Source organism: Taeniopygia guttata, chromosome 9 (genome assembly GCF_048771995.1).
Source record: "Taeniopygia guttata chromosome 9, bTaeGut7.mat, whole genome shotgun sequence".
Lineage (NCBI taxonomy): Eukaryota > Metazoa > Chordata > Aves > Passeriformes > Estrildidae > Taeniopygia > Taeniopygia guttata.
Window position 1 is genome coordinate 8935152 of NC_133034.1, and position 19507 is coordinate 8954658.

The window sequence follows — 19507 nt, forward strand, 5'->3', positions numbered from 1 at the left end:
GTTCCAGTAACCTTAGTCAATACATTTTATAAAGAGAACATGAGAAATAACTTGCAGATGAAATTTAGAAGTAGGTGGACACAGTACAACTAGAGCTGGATTTTGGCCAGGAGTACACCTACAGCTTCTGGAAATGTGCCACAGAAGATGAAAATTGGTAGTCACTGCTTTCTGGGTTTGCATATAGCTCAAAAAAATGAGCCTTTGGAGTACTTTACATGCATTTCTGTAGATTTGCCTTGTCTTTTCCTTGCAAGGAGTTCACCTGAGTATTGGCCAGATCTAGTCTGACTTAATTAGAGTATTCAAGCATCTGATATTATGATAATTAATATTATTTTTCACTTACTGAGTTGTGGAGCTGCACTTTATACTGAAAAGGGGGAACTGTTTTAAATACATGGGCTTGCAACAATCTGTATTTTTAAAACATTAGTTGTATCTAACTGTGAAATGGCTAAAAATGTCTGTGCAGGCCATGTGTTACTGCTGTGGCATGCCCAGCTGGGAGGGTCTCTTGCTGGTGAGCAGGGACTGGCACTCACAGTGCTGGTGCTGGTCTAACAGTCATAAAACCACAGAATGGCTTGGGTTGGGTGGGACCTCAAAAAACACCTCCTTCCATCCCCCTGCTGTGGCAGGGGCACCTTCCATCAGAGCAGGCTGCTCCAAGCCCTGTCTGGCCTGGCCTCAGATGCCTTGGTCCTGGATGTGACATTTGTGTCAGCTGCAAGGGAAACACCAAGGTGGCAGAAGGACAAAGCTGTGCTTTTAATTATATTGGAGGTTTTTGGTGATGGGCTTCTGAAGAAATGCTTCTGAATGCACGATGATGATGTGTGGCTACGAAGTGTGTTAGATGGCAGTAAAAAATCCAGACAGCCTGATAGTCTCTGACAACAGCTGTGAGTGGTGGGCTGGGAAGAGCATGAAGGGATAATTGCAGGTCCCAGGCAGGTCCTGCAGAAGGCTCTTATCCATCTGGGGAAGGGAGCTGGTATCAAAGAGAGAGCCCTAAGGGCACAGTTGGAGTAGTTCCCCTTTAAAGGGGGTGCTCAGGATGAGGAGAGGTTGTTAGTGAAGCTCTTGAGCAGGGGGAGAGAGTGGACCAGCAATGACCTTTTCAAAAGCCTGGGGCAAAGCACACGGATGGGGATGGTGGGAACATGGCTGGCAGGGATGATGGTGACACTGCTGGCCAGGAGAAGTGGCTCTGGAGAATGAGGGTGCTGAGGGTGGTACTTTTTGTGCTGTTTCCCACTTAAGCCTGTGAACTTCTGCTGCAATTGGGAGATGACAATGTTGGTGTCCCAGGATGAATCACAGGAGTTTCATCCCTTAAAAATTAAAGCAGCATTAATGCTGTTTACCAAGACTTCCTGCCATCTTATCTGTAGCAGTTTATGTGGAGCCAGTCACCCCCATCTGAGAAAGATAATTTCAAATTGGAGCAGGGCCAGGGATGATTAAAGAACAGACTATTTTCTGAGCAGAGACCAAAAGCTTACATAAATCCCTAGCAAAATGAAACTGGAGGGAGAATGGGGCTGGCTGCAAAAACCATGGGGAAGGAAGGAGCTTCTTAAAATAAAACTACTGTCATAAGAAGAAACATGCATAAGGCAGTCATAAATAATTTCAGTTGAAGCCAAAGGTTGTGAAATAGCTCTAGAAGGGTGAAGGGCAGAAAGAAAAATTTTAAAGAGTTTATTTCAGCAGCAGCAGATGAGTGGACTTGGAACCCTGGAATGTCTTCTCCAGCCCTGGGTCCCCAGAACCAGCTGCTGGTGCTTTTCTCTTCAGGTGGATGGCTGTGGGAAATGCTGACTGGTTTTGCATCCAGGTGCTTTGGCAGCATAAAGCAGCATGTTGAGCTTCCATGGGGCCTTGCCTCTGAGGATTTAGAGTATATATGCAGGCTTTAGCTTTACCTTTGTGAACAGCTGGAGGAAGTAACTGTATGAAACCTCTGAGCAAGGTGCTGAGTCAATAATGAAGGTCCCCTGGTGTCTTTGCTTCTCTTCTCCAGCAATTTGAAGTAAATACTCTTGAAACTGCACAGGCAAGGCTTTGATACCTGTGACTCTTGCAAGTTCAGCCAGGAAGTGCAGAGGTGAAAAGCAGCTTCACACAGTCCCCAAATGTTCTTTAAGTTTACTGCACATCTCAGCTCGAGAGGTGAAATCTCACTTTGTTTCTGTTTATTTTTTACGTTTTGCACTGCTTCAGGTTTGAAATCTTTATTTTAGTGTGGAATCTCAAAGGCAGAGACCTAGAAAAAAAAAACCCTTTCTGTTTCAGTTTGCTATTCAGCATGCCTGGAAATTTCTTTTTCTGGGTTTTGTTCCTCAGGCCTCTTTATAGCATATAAAACTTTAATTTATGCAATGTAAATAAGAGCTGGCCAGCCTGGACTTTGTTGGGGCAGGTGTGGAAGCTTCTGGCATGTGACAAGCTGCTGACTCAGGAGTAGGTGGCACCTCTGAAGGGAGGCAGAGTTTGGGTGTTTGTGATGCCAGGCTGTGTGTGCCCCTCAGGGCTCCCTGGGCAGCACTGGCTGGGGACATCTGCACCAAGTCTGAGAAGGTTTTGGGTCTGAATCCATAGCAGTTTAGTTTTCACCTTGCTTTTCAGAGGAACAGTTTTCTACAGGCTGGCAGCACTTAGTTACTCAGCAATGATGAGCTCATTACTCCCTCTCAGAGCAACCAGGAGTTTCCTAATCAGCTGGAGTTCACCTGCAATTGTGATGCCACTGATATGGCTGTGCAGTGATTGAAAACACACTTGGAAGTAAACTTTGGGGTTTACAATTTTGTGTGTGTTAGTGCAATTGCAACACTTCACTGAAACAAGCCTGGAACTGCTGACGAACAGAGTCACTTGAAAGCCAAGCTCCAAATATTGCACTGCACAGGAACATGTAAAACTGTATTCAGGCACATGAGTAACTACATGTCAGGATACAAAAATAAATGGTGTGTGCAAGTTGATAAAGTGCTGATTGAAAGGAAATTTTGCAAGAGCTGGCAGCTGTACTCCACCCTTGAAGAAAAAGGGCCAATAAGGCTTTCATAACTGAGACAAGCTCTGAATCATTTAAGGTGAAGTTTCAACTGGCAACCTTTTGTATTTCAGTAGAACTTCTAGGTGTAACAGTTTACAGTTTTAGATGTTAGATGACAAACCAGATCAACCTCCCTGCTACCAGGAGCCTGGACTCTAATTTCCTTCTCTAAGCCCACTATAAGGCACTCAATACCTTATAGATTTTGTCTAATGGCTTCTTTAAAAGACTGAATGTGTTAGGGTGTTGGCTGGTTGTACTTCTGGAGGCTTGAGGTTCTACTAATCTTGTTCTGGTTTTGTGTTTCTGAAGCCTGAACTGAGACAAAGTCCTCCTTCCTTAAATATATGTAACATTTTTAGGACGCTGCCCAAGCTGTGTCTTCCCTGTCCCCCAGCCCCTGCTGCCCTGTGCTGTGAGTGCTGTGCTGCTTGTGGTGGGCTGGAGACCTGCCTGTTGGATTTGATGTTCCCATAGTGGCTGGGACAGCCCAAGGGTTTGAGCATCCCACCAGCCTTGAACGTCCCATGGACCTTGGCCAAGCCCTTGGGAAATGTGAAAAGCTCCCGTGCAGCCAGCACAAGGTGGATGTGTTTTCTGGGAAACAATACCCACGCTGGAAATAGCAGCTGCTGGAGCTCTGGGAGAGCCAGCTACCCTCTCCCACAAGGTGTGTGTGCCTCCAGGAGGATCCAGCCCTGATGCTGGGGTTGGAGCACAGGGAGCAGCCCGGTCCTTCAGGGGGGATGGGGAGCAGGACACAATCTGAGGGTGGCTTAGGGCCCCAGGCTGGTGGGTCTGGGGCTCCTCTGCTCTGCAGGGCTGCTGCTGCCAGGGCAAGGGGCCAACAGCGCAGTTCAGTGACTGTCATGGTGTGCTTTGCTGGAGCCAAGCCTTAGTTCTTGGCATTGACTGGGGGGTAGGTAGGAGGAGTACCTTCACAAGAACAAGCTTTTCCTTGCCCTGTTCCTTTCACTCTGAATCGAGTGATGCCCGAGGGACAAAGTCACAGCTAGAATCTGCTGCAGTGTTTATCTGGTCACTGCACTTGGGGGATGCTGAGCACAGAGCTGTGCAGGCTGGGTGCTTGGCTTAATTTCTGTATGGTAAATCAAAGTCACGCCTGCCTCAGCAACCCCATACAGTCTTTACGTCTGCTTGACTAATCTGCACATGTTTATTAATAGGCCAGCCTTCTCTTTTTTCTGCAGTATGCTTGGTCACTCCTATCAGTGCACAGTGCTTGGGAAAGAAACCCAAAGTAACATCATTTCCAAACTGTAAGTTTCCTTTCTGGTGAGATGACATATACTACTGCAGGCCAGGGTTTCTAGAGCCAGGTTACAGAGTTTCTTTTTGGAGCTAAACCAGAAGATTCAGAGTCAGGCTGCCACACTGTGATCTCAGGGAAGAAATTGCCTATGTTATTTGACAGTGTGTCTTCTCTAGAATTTTGTCTTGTCCTTTTAACAGATCAATAATGAAGATAAGGACAGCTGCAAAATCAGAAGCTGAAAACAAATATGATCTGGCTCCCCTTTGTTAGCTGAAATATGACAGAATAAAAAAAGAATTGCTCCTCCTGACCTTCATATGCCAGTGAGAGTCAGGTGTGTCCATCCTGTGCAGAGGTTGTAGAGGGCAGGGGTGAAGGAGGATGTCCACACAAAGCACACCTGCAGCACTGAGCATGTTTCCTCAATCCTGCCAGGCTCAGGGACTGGGCAGCTGCCATAGGAACATTCCACAGGGGAAGTTGAACTCTGTGGCAGTGCTGCCATGCCTCTGCACAGGGAACAGGCTTAGTTGTGTCTGTCTGCTCCATGTGCATCTGCACTGTGGTGGTAAATCTGCTTCCAGAGCTCTTGCTTCCTGTCATGGGAGTGATGCATGTGAGGGGAAATCATTGCAAATACCAGACAATGCCTGCAGGTCAGAAAAACCTCCTCCTAGATGGTTGACTTACACACCAGAGGCATGGGAATGTCAGGGAAACGGGTCACTTCATGGCACTCAGATGCTCAGAAGGAGGGGAGCAGCCCCTCACCCCAGAGGGATCTCCTTCAGATGTTGGAACAAATGAATAGCTAGCCACACCTGTGTGGATTCTAATGCCTCAAATTTTGTTCTGTAGTTGTTCACTAAAGCAAAATATTTTAAATTACAAAGATATGTTTGTCTTGTTTATCCTGATGCAAAGGCTCAGGTGAAGAAGTATTTTTGGAGATAGACTATATATATGACTCAGAGCAAATTAAGAGGAAGCTCTCAGAAAAAGACTACAGAGGCTGTCTTGCTGCTATAGCAACTGCCAATTGCCTTTGTGTAGTAAAATGTTGTGCTGTTCACCCAAAGTGGCAATAAAGCCTTGCCTTCCTTCACCTGGAGTCCTGGCTAGCTGTAAAGTGCTGCTATTGCCCTCAGCACAGCTGTAGCTATGGTAGACACCAGAGCTTGAGGAGGGTCTTGCTTTAAGCTTCTTACAGTTTTTGGGTTTTTTTGGTTTTTTATTGCTGCTTACATTTGTTGCAAGGATTTAACCCAAAAGAGTTCAGAGTCATTTTCATTGCGTTGGGAAAACATGGATGTGCATGAGAGAAGGGTGAGGGTGGGCACTGCTGGATGGGTCCCGCTAGTGCCACTCCTGCTCCGTGGCACAGGCCTGTCCCAGGGAGGGACTCTGCTGCCCAGAGCTCTGCAGAACTCTGTTTGCTTTGCCATGCTGGGAGAAAAGAGTCTGTGGGGAGCCTGGGCAGAGCCGTGCCCCTGCAGGCCTCAGAGAGCCGGGCAGAGCTGTGCCCCTGCAGCCCTCACAGAGCCCGGGCAGAGCCGTGCCCCTGCAGCCCTCACAGAGCCGGGCAGTGCCTGAGCAGAGCCGTGATCCTCCATCCCGGGCACAGCCAGGCTCCCCCAGCCCCTGCAGCCGTGGGGTGCGGGTGCCATGGCACCGCCTGTGCACGGTGGCCTTTAGCAATGTGCCCCTGCCGTCATTCTCTCGGGCAGCCTGCCACTTCAGCTGCTGGGGGTGTTTTACCTCACCCACGAGCGCTGCTTCTGCCACATAATTCAGAATAACGTGTGCAAAGCCACGTGCATGGTACCCAAATAAGCTACAGGCAAAGGTACAGTGCTTCAGAGATCCATGCTTAGTCTGGGCATATTCTGGAGTCCCCTGCATGTTTTATGAAGGTCGTCTCACCTCTCCTTACCCTCTATACAATTTGTTTCTAAAGTAAAAGGGTCAGAATTTAATCTGGGATGCCGGGAAGGGGATGTTGTTATGATGTCTGGTATTTTCACTTACCCATCCCACCTCCAGCATTCAGTCTGTTTTTCTCCATCACAGGAGTCCTAGCATAGCCTTCATTTTTGAGATGACTCATTTCCTTTTCTGCAATGCTCTTATGTTCTAGTGCTAATAATACTTCCACAAGTGGAAGTCATTATTATAGAGGACTGCTGATAAACTGGCTCATCCTACCTTGCCTCTCAGATGGTATCACAAATGGCAGCCTCAATGTTTTATGTTCTGCCTGAGAGAGCAATTCTTCTTTCAACCTTGGAATTTAATTAACTTCCAAACATGTGCCTGCATCCATTTGGAAACTGAAGGCATTAACTAAATAAAATCACACAGTAGGTTTTTAAAAGACATTTGTTCCTTGAGCTTTTGTTTACTCTGAACAGTCTGGGGCAGAGTATTTATTCACTGTCTTCCCTGTGCCCTGTGTGTCCATAGGAGCAGCCAGGTGGGTCCCACCTGCTGCTGGTAATAAGGCAGTAATGTGATTCTTATGATGAGGAATAAAGGATGCAAAGTCACTTTTCCAAGTCCTGCTGCTGGCTGTAAATCTAGTACTCTCTGGCATGTGCTTTGCTGTGGAGGGAAGGATGAAGGAATGACTGGCTTTTTCCTGGTCCTGACTTGTGAATCCTGAATCCTGCCATCTTTCTTTTAATGTGAAACCATTTTTTAAATGGCTGATGGGAGAGAGAGGGATGCAGTGTGCCTGGTGACAAATGTGGCAGTGGGTGATCGTGTTGCTGTTCCAGCATATGGCCAACACCAGTAGAAAGGGAAGGATGTTATTTTAAGTCCCCTCCTTTGCTGGTGGGAGCATGAGAAGCAGAAGAGCAAGCTGTCTCACACAGCGAGTGAGCTTTCATGGTAGACATCAGTTAACCTGATTTTTGTACTAAAAAAAAAGAAAAAAGGTTTGCTTGGCTTTGTTTTAAAGAGCTTCCTCTGCCTATGCGTGGCTACATTATGTAAAGGGAGGAGGGCTACAACAGAAAGCAAATAAATCCTACAGGGACAGCCTGGTTAACTTTTCTCAGATGTCCTCACTGTGGATGCTGAGAGTGTGCTGCATTTGGGGAGAGGCTGCTAAGGAGCATGGCTGGATAGGCAGCACCTCTCAGGGATACTGGATAGCATTGCCCCTTGCCTCTACTTCCCTTGTTGACCTGAGAATGTGACATTTGCTCTAAAAGTACTGTGTTGCTAAGCTAATTAACGCAGCCCTCACTTAAACCTCGGGTGTCTCAAGCAGGGAATAAAATCCTTTTACTGGGGAGTTAGGCAGGAGAACTGGTAGCTCATGTTGCCTGTCCAGTTTCCCTCTGCTGCCTCTGTGAGGATGCCGAGGCTGTCACTGAATAACCACACGGGTGCTGTGGCCCAGCAGGGCTCCTGCAGCAGTGGGTGGAGTGGGAGCTGCTGGGAATGGGGGAGCTGGTGCTGGACACGGCTGTGATTTGAAGATGAGGTGGAAAAATTTCTCTTATGGCTGCTTTCTTTGCAGGAGAGGGGTTATAAGGGATAGGGAGGAAACTTAAGCTTTTCTGGCATGGAGTGGGAGCCAGCTGTCTGTCTCACACTGTCCTGTATTGCTGAATCTCATCAGCCAACCCTCCTTTTGGTCCCACTTCTGCTCAGGTTACCACAGAGTGCAGCAAAACCACCACTTCCTTCACTGGCTGAGCTAATGGAAACCCCTTTAATAATTCAGGAGATAAATTCTTCACTTGGAGGGGTGGATTCTGCAGGAAAAAGCACAGAAATACAGGTGGTTCTTGGGTGGGCTGCATGGGGATTGCCTGCACTGACTGACAGCCCTGTGGCCTTTCCTGTCCCCAGATAGTGATGTACATAGGCCAGGTCTCCAAGGACATCCTGAAGTGGCCTCGGCCCCTGTCACCACCTGTCGTGAAGCTGGAGATGAGGACGAATGCAGAGTATGGGATGCCATCCACCCACGCCATGGCAGCTACAGCCATCTCCTTCTCCTTTTTCATTGCAACCATGAACCAGTACAAGGTAGGGGTACATAAAGAAAACAGAAGAAGAAAAAGAAAATACATTAAGAAAAGAAAATCCTGTGTCTACTTCCAGCAAACCACATAAAGCCTGAGAATCCAAAGATGTTGCTACTTCCAGAGGAGTTCTTTATTTATTTTCACAGATGTGTATTCTTCCCTTTGCTTACCTGTAGCTGCTCAATGATGGACACAAAAAAAAATTTAGTGGAAATGTCCTTTTTTATGCATGGACTCCTCTCAGGGCTGCTGGCAGGCTGCACTGCCCTGCTGTAGTTTGGTGGGGTCATTGTGTTTTTGCACGTGGGGTGGCCTTGCAGGGAAGGTGCCTGGTTGCCACATTTTGTGTTCAGCCCATGCCCACCAGGTCACTGCTGCACACTGGGACATGCTGGTTCCCAGGGGAACCAAAGGAGCTCTGTGGTTTCGGTATGACAGGAAGAGCATTCCTGGAAATCCCCTGGTCCAACCTGAGTTAGACTAACAGCACACAACAGGATTGGGAAGCCTGCTTGTCAGAGCAGTAACAGCAACTTCACTGTAGGAGCTGTAGGCTGCTTGGGGAAGTCTCATCATTTCTCCTCATCATCTTCCTAAAGGTTTATTTCCTGGAAACTCATTTCTCCATGATGATTATTTTCCTTCTGTTTAATGCATCCAAGCCTGTGTTTCCTGTACTCTAGCAATAATCACTTCCTGGCTGCATTGTATTTAAGAATGTTTCTCGGCCCTCCCAAGGGATAAACCCATGTAATAAGAGGGCTTCTGCTCCCTGTGTGGTAGCTGGTCAGAGCAGCTTGACAGTGGCATGGGGACAAGGAGCCAAAAGAGGGAATATTTGTCAGTCCTGGGAGCCAGATCCATCCCATGTGTCAGGGCTGCCAAGATGACCTGGTCAGCATCGCCTTCTCCTCAATCCAAAGTGACCAGAGGGACATGCAGCTCTTTACAGGCAGTCTTGTGCTTCCTGGAAACTGCCATGAAACAATAAAGCTGTTGTCAAATAATTAAAATGGTTTAATTGCCTCTATTAAGATAGAAAAATCTCCCAGAACATTATGCTGCTATCTTCTCAAAATGCCCTAATCATCAATTACTGATCTGGACTAGCTCGAAGGCTGCCTGCTGAGGGAGGAGTCAAGTGGGTGCAAATCCTCCAAAGGCTTAGAGACATGAGGGAAAATAGTGTTTTATGAACTGGGAGTGACATCTGCAGCTGGGTCTGAGCTCTCTATTCAGGAGGCTGGAGTATGCCAGGGGAAAGGGTCAGAAGAGAGCTGCTATGCTTAGAATTTCCACAGAGGCTTTGTGTCAAATTGGATTAATTAATTGCATTTATTTATATTTTGAGTTGGTTTATTTTTTTTTCAGAAAAAAACTCCCTTATGGACTGAAAGGAGCCCAGCAGCCCACTCAGTTTCAGGGTCTGAATGAGTGAATTAAGGGCTAATATGTTAAGCTTATTCTTTACCAAATGTGTTTTTTTAAAATTTTTAAATGTTTTATGTTTAATGATTTATTTAAATGGTTCTTTCCATGTTTTTAGGCTACTCAGGGAGAGTATTAGGCAAAAATAAGAAGCTTCCTAAGAAGATGATTAAACCTTTAAGTGTCACGGGGAAGAGCAGTCCTGACTGCTCTAATAGCTGGACTGTGGTTTCAGCCCAGGCATTGATTCTCCCCACTCAGGCACTGCTCGAGGACAATCAATCACACTTCTGGTCAGACTCTGCAGCTGTCACAGTCCCCTTGGCTGAGCTGAGACTGCAGTGCTACCTCAGGCATGGCTTGTACAACATGCCGTGCCTTTTTCCTTAAGCTCTTTGACACTAACATGGGTTTTGCAGATAGATATTGTAGAGAACAATTCTGCAAATACCATCTCTTCCCCAGATGTCTCCACAGTGAGAGCAGATGTTGCAGAAGCAGGCACCACAGGTAAAGAAATGACCTTCCAGCAGGGTTGTGTGTTGATTGAGGGGGACCATGTCTCAGGTCACATTCATCTCTTGGGGAAAGCACAGCTCAGGAGCCTCTTCCCAGCACAAGATCCTTATATCAGTCCAGCTACTTGGTTTAATGGTGTATTTTTTTTTTTTTTTCCCTTTTCACAGTATCCATTCGAGCTCGGCCTCGTAGCAGCGTTCGTGGTTTCGACGCTGGTGTGTCTGAGCAGGCTCTACACAGGGATGCACACAGTCCTGGTAAGGATGTAAGGATGTGCCTGCAGCGCTGTTTCCCCACAGCCCTGCCGGGCGGTGGCCATGCCAGCGCAGAACAGGGATTTGTGCCGCTGAACTTGGGGCTGGGCGCTCGGGGGAGCTGCGGGAAGCCCCGGGGCTGTGCCGGAGCCCGCAGGGATTTACAGCGCGGGGAGGCTGCGGGGCACAGCGGCTGAGCCCAGCGCGCAGCTCCAGCGCAGCTCCCGTTTCGACACTGTAATTGCCAGGAATGCGCTTGGGCATTCCGAGCTCAGCCCTTTGTGCAATAGTATCAGTGTCAGAGCGAGAGCAGCCGGGCCGGTGCAGCTCAGCCCGGGAGTGCCGCGGGAATCGCGGCTCGGGGAGCCACGGGCCCGCAGCAGGGCTCCTGTCAGGGCTCAGCAATGCCAGGTTCCTTGTTCTCAGCTCCAAGGAAAGTGCTGCTTAAGGGATCGAGATGCACAAACAGTTTGTCTGAAAATAATTGTAAAATAGCTGTGGGTTTATATGACAGACTTGCTGGGCACAGTTGCTTAGAGACATCAGTGCTGCTTTAGGAACTAATTTCAGTGTGCCTGTGATAGCTGGTTCATTCCTGACAAGATGTAACTTTTTTGATCTGTTACATACAGTGGACAGAGAGGCGGTCCAGCTTCCAAAATATGGATAAAAACTTCGGGCTATTTCTTCAGGAGTTTGATATGCATTGTCGGTTGCATATGCATAAATAATTGAATTTTTTTACTAAGTAATAATTATGTTTGTAATGAGATTTGATGGCTGTAAGAAAGGGAGCCCTCGTGTGATTAAGGTTAGCTATAAAATATAGCTTGACCTTCCCTTTCAGGCCCAGTGGATCAAAACAATATCTTACATCGAGGCTGCAGACACCCTTTCTGGGCTACTGACCTTAAGTCAATCAATAAAAATTCTTTGCATACTTCTCTTGCTGACCCATCATAATGAACGACCCCTCTAAATTTAGATGGATTTTTGGGTAAAGAAGAAAAAGTCCTTTGTGCTTTTGACATGATAGAAAAGGGCTGTAAAATAAAATTTTAGAAAAAGCTTCCTAGCTGAAGAGTGAGCAATGGTGCCTTTCAGAAGGACAAAGGTGCTTGGCTGGGGTCTTTATCCGGTGTGTGCCAGGCTGGGTCACAGGTTCCACATGCAGTTTGTCACACAGGGACTGGCTCTGCTATGCCACCGGCTCTTTGGGGAAGAAGTGCAGTCCAGAGCTGTGTCTGACCTCAAGCCATCGCCTGAAAGAGCCTCTGGATTTTTAACTGAGGCCATAACAGAAAGGATGTAATAATGTATTACATTTTAGTAAAGCAAAGGAATGGGTAACAAATATCCATGGACTTGGTGTAACTGAGTTTTTCCTGTTTGAGGAACCAGAGGAGCAGCGACAAGGGCAGTTGCACTGTGCTTTCCTGCAGCTCCTCATCAGTGCAGAATCTCATCTTCTGGAGTCTCAGCCTTACAAATCTGTTTGTATTTTAGCACTGCTGGCCTTGCTTTTGAATGAGAAAGGGTATCAGAAAGCACAGTGATGTCATTAGAAGAGATATTACCATCAAAGACCTCCTGGAGAGGCAGACAGCTGGTATGGGAGCTGTCTGCATCCTTCCAGCTGTACCAGAGTGAATACTATGCTCAGGGAAAAGGGAACCAGCACCCATGGCCTGGGCTGTTTCCAGGAGAGCATCACCCAGCCAGAGAATGGGGTGGCAGCAATGCACTCACTCTGCTGACAGGTAATTGAGTTACAACCACCCATGTCCATCACCTCAACATCAGTGTCCTGTGTGCGTGGAAAAACAGGGGAAATGCAGGGTCCTTTCTTGTAGATCTTAAATGATGGAGTCCAAAGACCTGGTAAAGAGGCAATTTGGAGTTACCTGGAAAAGACAAAGTAAAAAAGAAAGTAAATATTTGGACACACTTTGAAGCAGTGAATCTCTAAGTTTTTAAGGGTTATTTTTGAGAAACAAGAAGCAATTGGAGATTATATGAGTGATAACTGTTGTTGTATGCCTTTTTTCTCCAGAGAGTTGTATTCTAGAAAATATTAGTTTGCTTTCCCTCTTAAAACACTGGCCCAATTTTTCGTCCCTGCCTCAATGCAGTGAAAAAGTTTTCCTGCCTCACATCTGCTGAAGCCATTCCCTCCAGAGCCACAGCTGATGTGGGGAGAACCTCGCTGGCACTGCCACTGCCCTGAGTTACAAGCAATAATCTCCTGTGCTGAGCAGCATGGTCACTTTTTATAGCCAAAAAAACATGAAGGGCTTTTTATCCCCCCTGAGATGTACCCATTTAGTGTTGATGCATTTATTTCTGATTACACTTCCCACAGGGGGAGTTGGGGCTGTGTGTTCTGAAGCTCCCACCCTGCCCCTTTGCTGGGCTGTATTTCAGGTTTTTTCATACTACCATTAATCCTGAAATGATGTTAGATATTTTAAAGCTGATAAACACCCAACATAGTCACAGTACTTCACACACTGTGCAGCACAGTCCTTAGGAGTGGAGTTTAGGAGCATGAGTAGTGTCGGAACTTGGGCAGTAAGTGACCTTGTACCAGACAGAATAGGAAAAGTGTTCCTTATGCTTGGATTGGGAGTATCAGGGAAGCAGGGCAGATGTTTGGGGCTGTGTGGGAGCAGGGCTGAGCTGCACGGCCGTGGAGGGGCTTCAGGGGAGCTCGAGGGAGGACTTGTCTGTGCTGAGGAGCTGGAGCATCCCAGCAGGATGGATGAACCTCCCAACAACCGGAGGTTTGAAATTCTGCAGGTAGTACTGCACCTTGAGCAAAATCCGTGCCTGCCCTTATTTAAAAATTCCTTTATAATTGCGGGCTTGGCAGAGGCTAATCTGTTTACACAGGCAGACAGGCAGGAATGTGCTTCCTGGGCGTGCTAACAGCAGCTCCACTCCCGGGAAACACTCAGGTCCTGCTCCGGGGGACACAGCAGCCAGAGTCCGCAAAGCAGCTCTCGCAGAAATCGGAGCCATCCCTCCTCTTCCCGTCTTGTCCTGAGTTTAACAGGCAAGGGGACACGTCAGTAATTCTGCATTGCTAAATGTAAGCGTTGCTCTGGATCTTGCCCACCACTTCTGGATGTTCAAAAAAAAATCAAACCTGCCCATGCACACCGGGACTGAAGGGACCACCGCTCTCCAGCAGCTTCTAGTTTCAAAATGAGAAGCCAGATATTGGTGGATGAGGGGAAAACAGAATAAACTGCTGGCCTCCTACATATATATATATGTACTTACAAAACATGTACCACATATATATTTATATATATATTTACTTACAAATGATATACATTGTATACTTACAAATATACATTGTATATTTACAAATTGTATACACTACTGTACTGGTACATGCATTATAAAACACACAAAATTAACAAATATAACAATGAAATAAGCATTACTTCTTAAAAATGTACATTTTACTTGACTTATGAGCAAAAAGTATGTTCTTCCCCCAGCCCCACTGGTTGCTTTGTGCACCCAGTTTGGAGACCACCGGTACAATGCCACTGGTCAGGGCAGAGCTGAGTGTCTGGGTCCTGCTTGAAACTTCCAAGAGCCACGGTACTGTACTGGGGCTGAATGGGAGAATAACAAAATTCAGAAAACTTAAATCAGGGTTGTAAATAGGGACTGTTTGCAACTGGCTCGGGAACTGCTGGAGTCAGCTGGGTAAATCTGAGCAAAGTTTTGTGAGGAAATGTTAATGTTTGGTTACATTTCTTTAATTGAACAGAAAAGCGTATGAACAGCTTTTGAGTTTTGCTTCTTGATCACCCACAGAGGGGTATTGAGGACTTTTTCTTTTAACATGATGTGGACAAGCATGTGTGTGGGAAATATATGTACAGAGTGGGGATGGGATTTAGGAGGATCGGTGCTGGGAGCAGCCCCTGGCTCTTTTGTGTTGAGGTGGTTGCTTAGTGTTGGGCCAAACCATGCTTTGTGTCCAAAGGTATCATCTAAGAATTGACAGTAAAACACGATTTACTGTGAAGTAAAGGTATATAATATAATGGTATTTTACATACTAGATATCTGTGATCAAGTCTGTGTATTTCCATGGCTAGCCTCATGTTTTGGATGAGAGAATAAGTGGAAATTTGTATTAGGGATATGCAAAATGGCTGTAGGAGTTGTTTAAAACCAAGTGCGCTGTGAATGTAATGGAAGTTATAAACAGCTGAAGTTCAGCCATACAGGAGTAATGCATTTACCAGAATGTCATTAAATATTTCTGTTGTGAGAAAGTCTCCTCATTCCTGCCTAACTCAAAGTGAAGCTCGCATAAATAATTTTCAGATTGCGACCAATCATGGTAGTAGTCAGCTGTCATGACTTGTGAAAAAGATACAATCTTAGAAGAGGACATTTCTGTCTGTAGCTAACTTCAGCTTTTGCAGAGCTTTTTGTGGCTGTACTAACACTGCTGCCTCTACATGATACTGGAAGGGTGGCACAGGGAAACTTGTTTTATTGCTTTTTACCTGGCTGCTCCCATGCAGAGAGCTTTTGTTAGGGGCTACCTCCTGTCTCAGCTTTGTGGCTGACAACAATCAAGTTCCCAAAACACCTTATTTGCCTCTGTTAATAAATTAGGGTTTAACTATATGCTTGCTTCAGGCAGTGTACTGAAGGCCAGATTTCAGAGACTTGGGCAACAAATTTCTCCTTGCTGTATCCCTGCCTGGAGGTGCCTCCCTCCTGCAGCTGGCAGAAACCATGGCACACACACCACATCCCACAGCTCTGCCCTTTCCATCCCTGGAGCTTGTGGTTCTGGGATGGGAGCCTGTCTCTGACAAAGGACAGCATCTCCCCCTTTATGCAAAGCAAGCAAGGGATAATCTCACTGACACGATGAAATTGTTGTAGGGTTACAGGAGGGAAAGGGTTTGTGTGAAGGCAGCTCACTGCAATGTTGTCCCTGGGATGGAGTTGTGCACGTGCCTTTTCCGAGGTCATAGGTGGAGAATGTCCTCAAATCATGAGAGCAGGTGAGGAAGGATGTGTGTCCACAGACATATGCATAAGCTAAGGCTGGGATCGTGGATTGTCATGTTTTGTTTAGCACATGCTTCAGGTTTTCCCTGCACGTGGATAATGCCATCACTGGATTCAGGGTGTTCTCCACTGCTGGGCCCCACCAATGCAGATACTGGTCTTTTATAATCACCCAAACACCTGTTTTACCTTCCAGGCCTCACAAAGCCTTTTAAATGTGATTTCTTCACAGGATGTGATTGGAGGAGCACTGATTTCGGCTGTGCTGCTCGTGCTCTTGTATCCTGCGTGGGACACAATAGATCACTTGCTGCTAACCAGCCCCTTCTGCCCATTGTTTTCCATAGTTGTGCCTCTTGTCTTATGTTACAACTACCCCAAACTAGACTATTACAGCCCTACCAGGGGAGACACCACTACGATCTTAGGAGCAGCAGCTGGAGCAACTGTGGGATTTTGGTTAAACAACCAGTACGCTGCTTCAGCCTACACTGGCCAGGGCGTTCAGCCTGGCCTCCCTCTGATCGCCAGCACAGTGGTGTTTGTGCTAGCCAGGTTCTCCGTGGGGATCTTGGTTGTGCTGCTGACACGCTGGCTCATGAAGAGCGCGGTCCTTGGCGTGCTGGGCCATCGGTACAAGTTCCCCATGGGTGACCTGCAAGCCCGGAGGCGCCTGGAAGTGGAGGTGCCCTACAAGTTTGTGACCTACTCCTCCGTGGGCTTCACGGCCACGGTGGTTGTGCCGCGGCTGCACGAGCTGCTGGGGCTGATGTGAGCACAGCTCCTCCTCACCGAGCGCCGCTTCGGACACAGGACAGTCCAGGCTGGTGACCTGACCAAAAAGTGTTTTGTGCCTTTCTGCACTGGTGTGGTGGGTTTGGCTCTGGCTGGATGCCAGGGGCTCACCAAAGCTGCTCTATCACTCCTCTCTCTCCAGGGAGAGAAAATATAATGAGAGGATCACGGCTCAAAACAAGGGCAGGGAGAGATCACGCAGCAGTTTTACTGTCACAGGCAAAACAGACTCAACTTGGGGAAATAAGTTTAATTTATTATCAAACTAATCAGAGTAGGATAATAAGAAATAAAAACAAACATTACAACCACTTTCCACCTACCCCTCCCTTCTTTCTAGACTCAGCTTCCCTCCTGAAGTCTCTAGCTCCTCCTGTCCACCATCACAGGAGGATGGGATTGGAGGTTACAGTCAGTTCATCACATGTTGCTGTTCCTTCCTCCTCAGGGGTAGAACCCCTCACACTCCTCCCCTGCTCCAGCATAGGGTCCTTCCCACAGAAGACAGCTCTTCAGAAACATCTCCAGTGTGAAGTTTCCCATGGTCTGCAGTTCTCCATCCAGCAAGGGTCCCCTGAGGGATCAGAAGTCCTGCCAGGAGCCTGTTTCAGTGGTGGTTTTCAAACCCTTCTTAGGGCATCACCCTGCTCCAGTGTGGGGTCATCCACTGATTGCAGGTGGATCTCTGCTCCCCATTGGACCTCCATGGGCTGCACCATGGGCTGCAGGGGAGTTCTGCTCTGGCACCCAGAGCACCTCTTCCTCCTCCTCATCCTTCTGTGATCTTGCTGTCTGCAGAGTTGTTTCTCTCCCATATCTTCACTCCTCTGCCTGCAATTGTGCAGGTTTTTCCTCCCTTCTTAAACTCTGTTATCCCAGAGGTGCTGCTACTGTCACTGATGGGCTCAGCCTTGGCCAGCAGTGGATGTGTCTGGAAGCCAGCTGGCATTGATTCTGTTGGACACAGGGGAAGCTTCTGGCACCTTCTGAGAGAAATCACCCTCATAGCCACCCCCACCCCTCCGATGCCCTTGCCACAGAAACACAAAGCAACTGGCCTGAAATATCTGACTCGGAGGAGTAATGGGAATTGCTGTGCACAGATAACTTTGGGATAGAAATCACTGACCCCACCGTGTCCCCTGTGTGTCCCATAATTAGACACCCTTTGCCCAGGCAACTAAATATGACAGGCTCACAGCCAAAATCTCTGCCAGGGCAGCAGCAATGGCTGTTCTGCTGTGGGGTTGGGGTTGTTGGGGAGCAGGGCTGTGCCTCTGCCTGCCTGGCCGCTCCTGAAGCAGTACAGCAAGCCAAGGCAGGGCTCAGGTTTGGGGCATCAGGGAAAAAGTGGCTGGTGGAGTGGGGGGACATGTGACCAGCCAAAATCAAAATGCCATCATTGGGCAGAGCTCGTAGTGTCTTCTGATGGCACTGCCAGACCAGGCTAGTTCTGTGTGTGGTTTTACTCATTATTCCAATGTAAAATAGAAAAAACAAACCCAAAATGTAAAAGAGAAGGAAAAGCCAACACAATGTTTAATGTGATTTGCTGCAAATTTCCTTGGATATTAATAAGAAAGCCTTCACTAAAAGATCCTTTGCCTACAAAACGACTGAGCAGAGTTATTATTACAGCACTGAGGCTCGAGTTCAAACTGATTAACTCCGATTTAATTCCCCTGGCTAGAGGAAAGGAAAAAGTCCTTCCTGTCATGTAGGGGTGACAAGTAGAGTCCATGAACTGCGTTGTGGAAGGAGCTGAGCAGTGACTCTGGTGACTACAGCGCGTGACAATTATAAGATGCCATCATTTCTGCTGCTGCACAGCATCGCAGTTGGTCTTCCATGCATCCTGCAACACTGTGTGTACACTTGTAGAATAGCAGGGAGGTGTGTCCATAGAAAGGGCATGCATATAACTCAGGCTGCTTATTTAAAACAATATATTTCAGCTGTTGGACCACTGAGCTGTTGAGAAATACAGCAGTGAACGTGGTCTGCTTGGCTAGGAAAATGTACCGTGCTATTGCTGCAGAGCTTCAAGCATGGCCCCTGTGCCTTGCCTGGCAGAATGAACAGTGAGAGCCAGCTTTCTAACCATGTCCACTTGTCTTCCTGGCTGCGAGAAAAGTGAACCTGAAGAATGTAAAGGAGGTGCTTTGCCATCCATTGACTGCCTGGATAAACAAAATCAATTCCAAAACTGTAGCTGGGGGTTCTGTCTGAGGAGTGCGAGGCATGCACGTGAAAGAGCTGCACCACTCCAAACCCAGGTTGCCAATCTCCAGAAGAAATGCAGGCAGAAATTTTAACCAGTTTTAGATTTTCTCAGGCTGTGTTCTATATCAGGTTGTGTGGACTTTACACGTGCATGCAAACAGCTCCAGCGAGCCTTTCAGCAGGGCACGTGGCCACTCACACCTGCCCCTGAGTGAGTGCTGGATGTGGGCCACCCCAGCCATGGGGTTCCATCCTCAGCCTCTCCCTCCTATACACCACAGAAGCTCTACCATCAAGTTTAAAATACCTTTACACCCCTTGTGTTGAGAGTACTGCATGACACACAGGTGCAGTGCACAACTGGAGCCCTGCGGAGGGGCCACGTCACAAAATTGGGAAAAAACTTGGCAGCAAGATGAGCGTTCAAGCTGGGGATTGGAATTACTCCCAAGAAAGGCACAATTTGACAGGGACATTCATGCAGCTTTATGTGTAAAATTTCTGTTCTGATTCACAGTTATTTTATGCTATGAAGATTTTATAAATTATATATAAATGCTGCACAGGTATTTTTATAGTATTCACCTGCATGTGATTCATGCAATAAATGCAAACTCTATTTGGTTCAAATTTTAAAATAAACCTATTTTGCAGAGTTTGTTGTCTGTCTGTTTGTTTTGCATCCTCTATTGGTACTTGAAAATGGATGAGGTAAAGGCAGTAAGTCCCAGCTAAAAGAGCTTCCCGAGTGCAAGCACCCACTTCTCTTCCCAAGGTGTCCTGCTTGTCTGCTGCTCAGTCTAGCTCCGTGCTTTGGCTCCTCCAGAAGGATCCTGCTTTTCAAAAA

At 47.2% G+C, this 19507-nt stretch overlaps 1 protein-coding gene across 3 annotated transcripts in view; it reads left to right on the forward strand.

Annotated features, from left to right (window-relative positions):
- The window catches only part of SGPP2 (sphingosine-1-phosphate phosphatase 2), a 31916-nt gene extending 15354 nt beyond the window's left edge, over nucleotides 1-16562 (forward strand). For all 3 annotated transcript variants that reach the window (XM_030280376.4, XM_072933578.1, XM_072933577.1), the window contains 3 exons: nucleotides 8208-8387; nucleotides 10501-10590; nucleotides 15875-16562. In XM_030280376.4, coding sequence (XP_030136236.4) covers nucleotides 8208-8387; nucleotides 10501-10590; nucleotides 15875-16417 — 813 coding nt within the window. In that variant the 3' untranslated portion in view covers nucleotides 16418-16562. The remainder of the gene's footprint in view (nucleotides 1-8207; nucleotides 8388-10500; nucleotides 10591-15874) is intronic.
- The last annotated feature ends 2945 nt before the right edge of the window (nucleotides 16563-19507 follow it).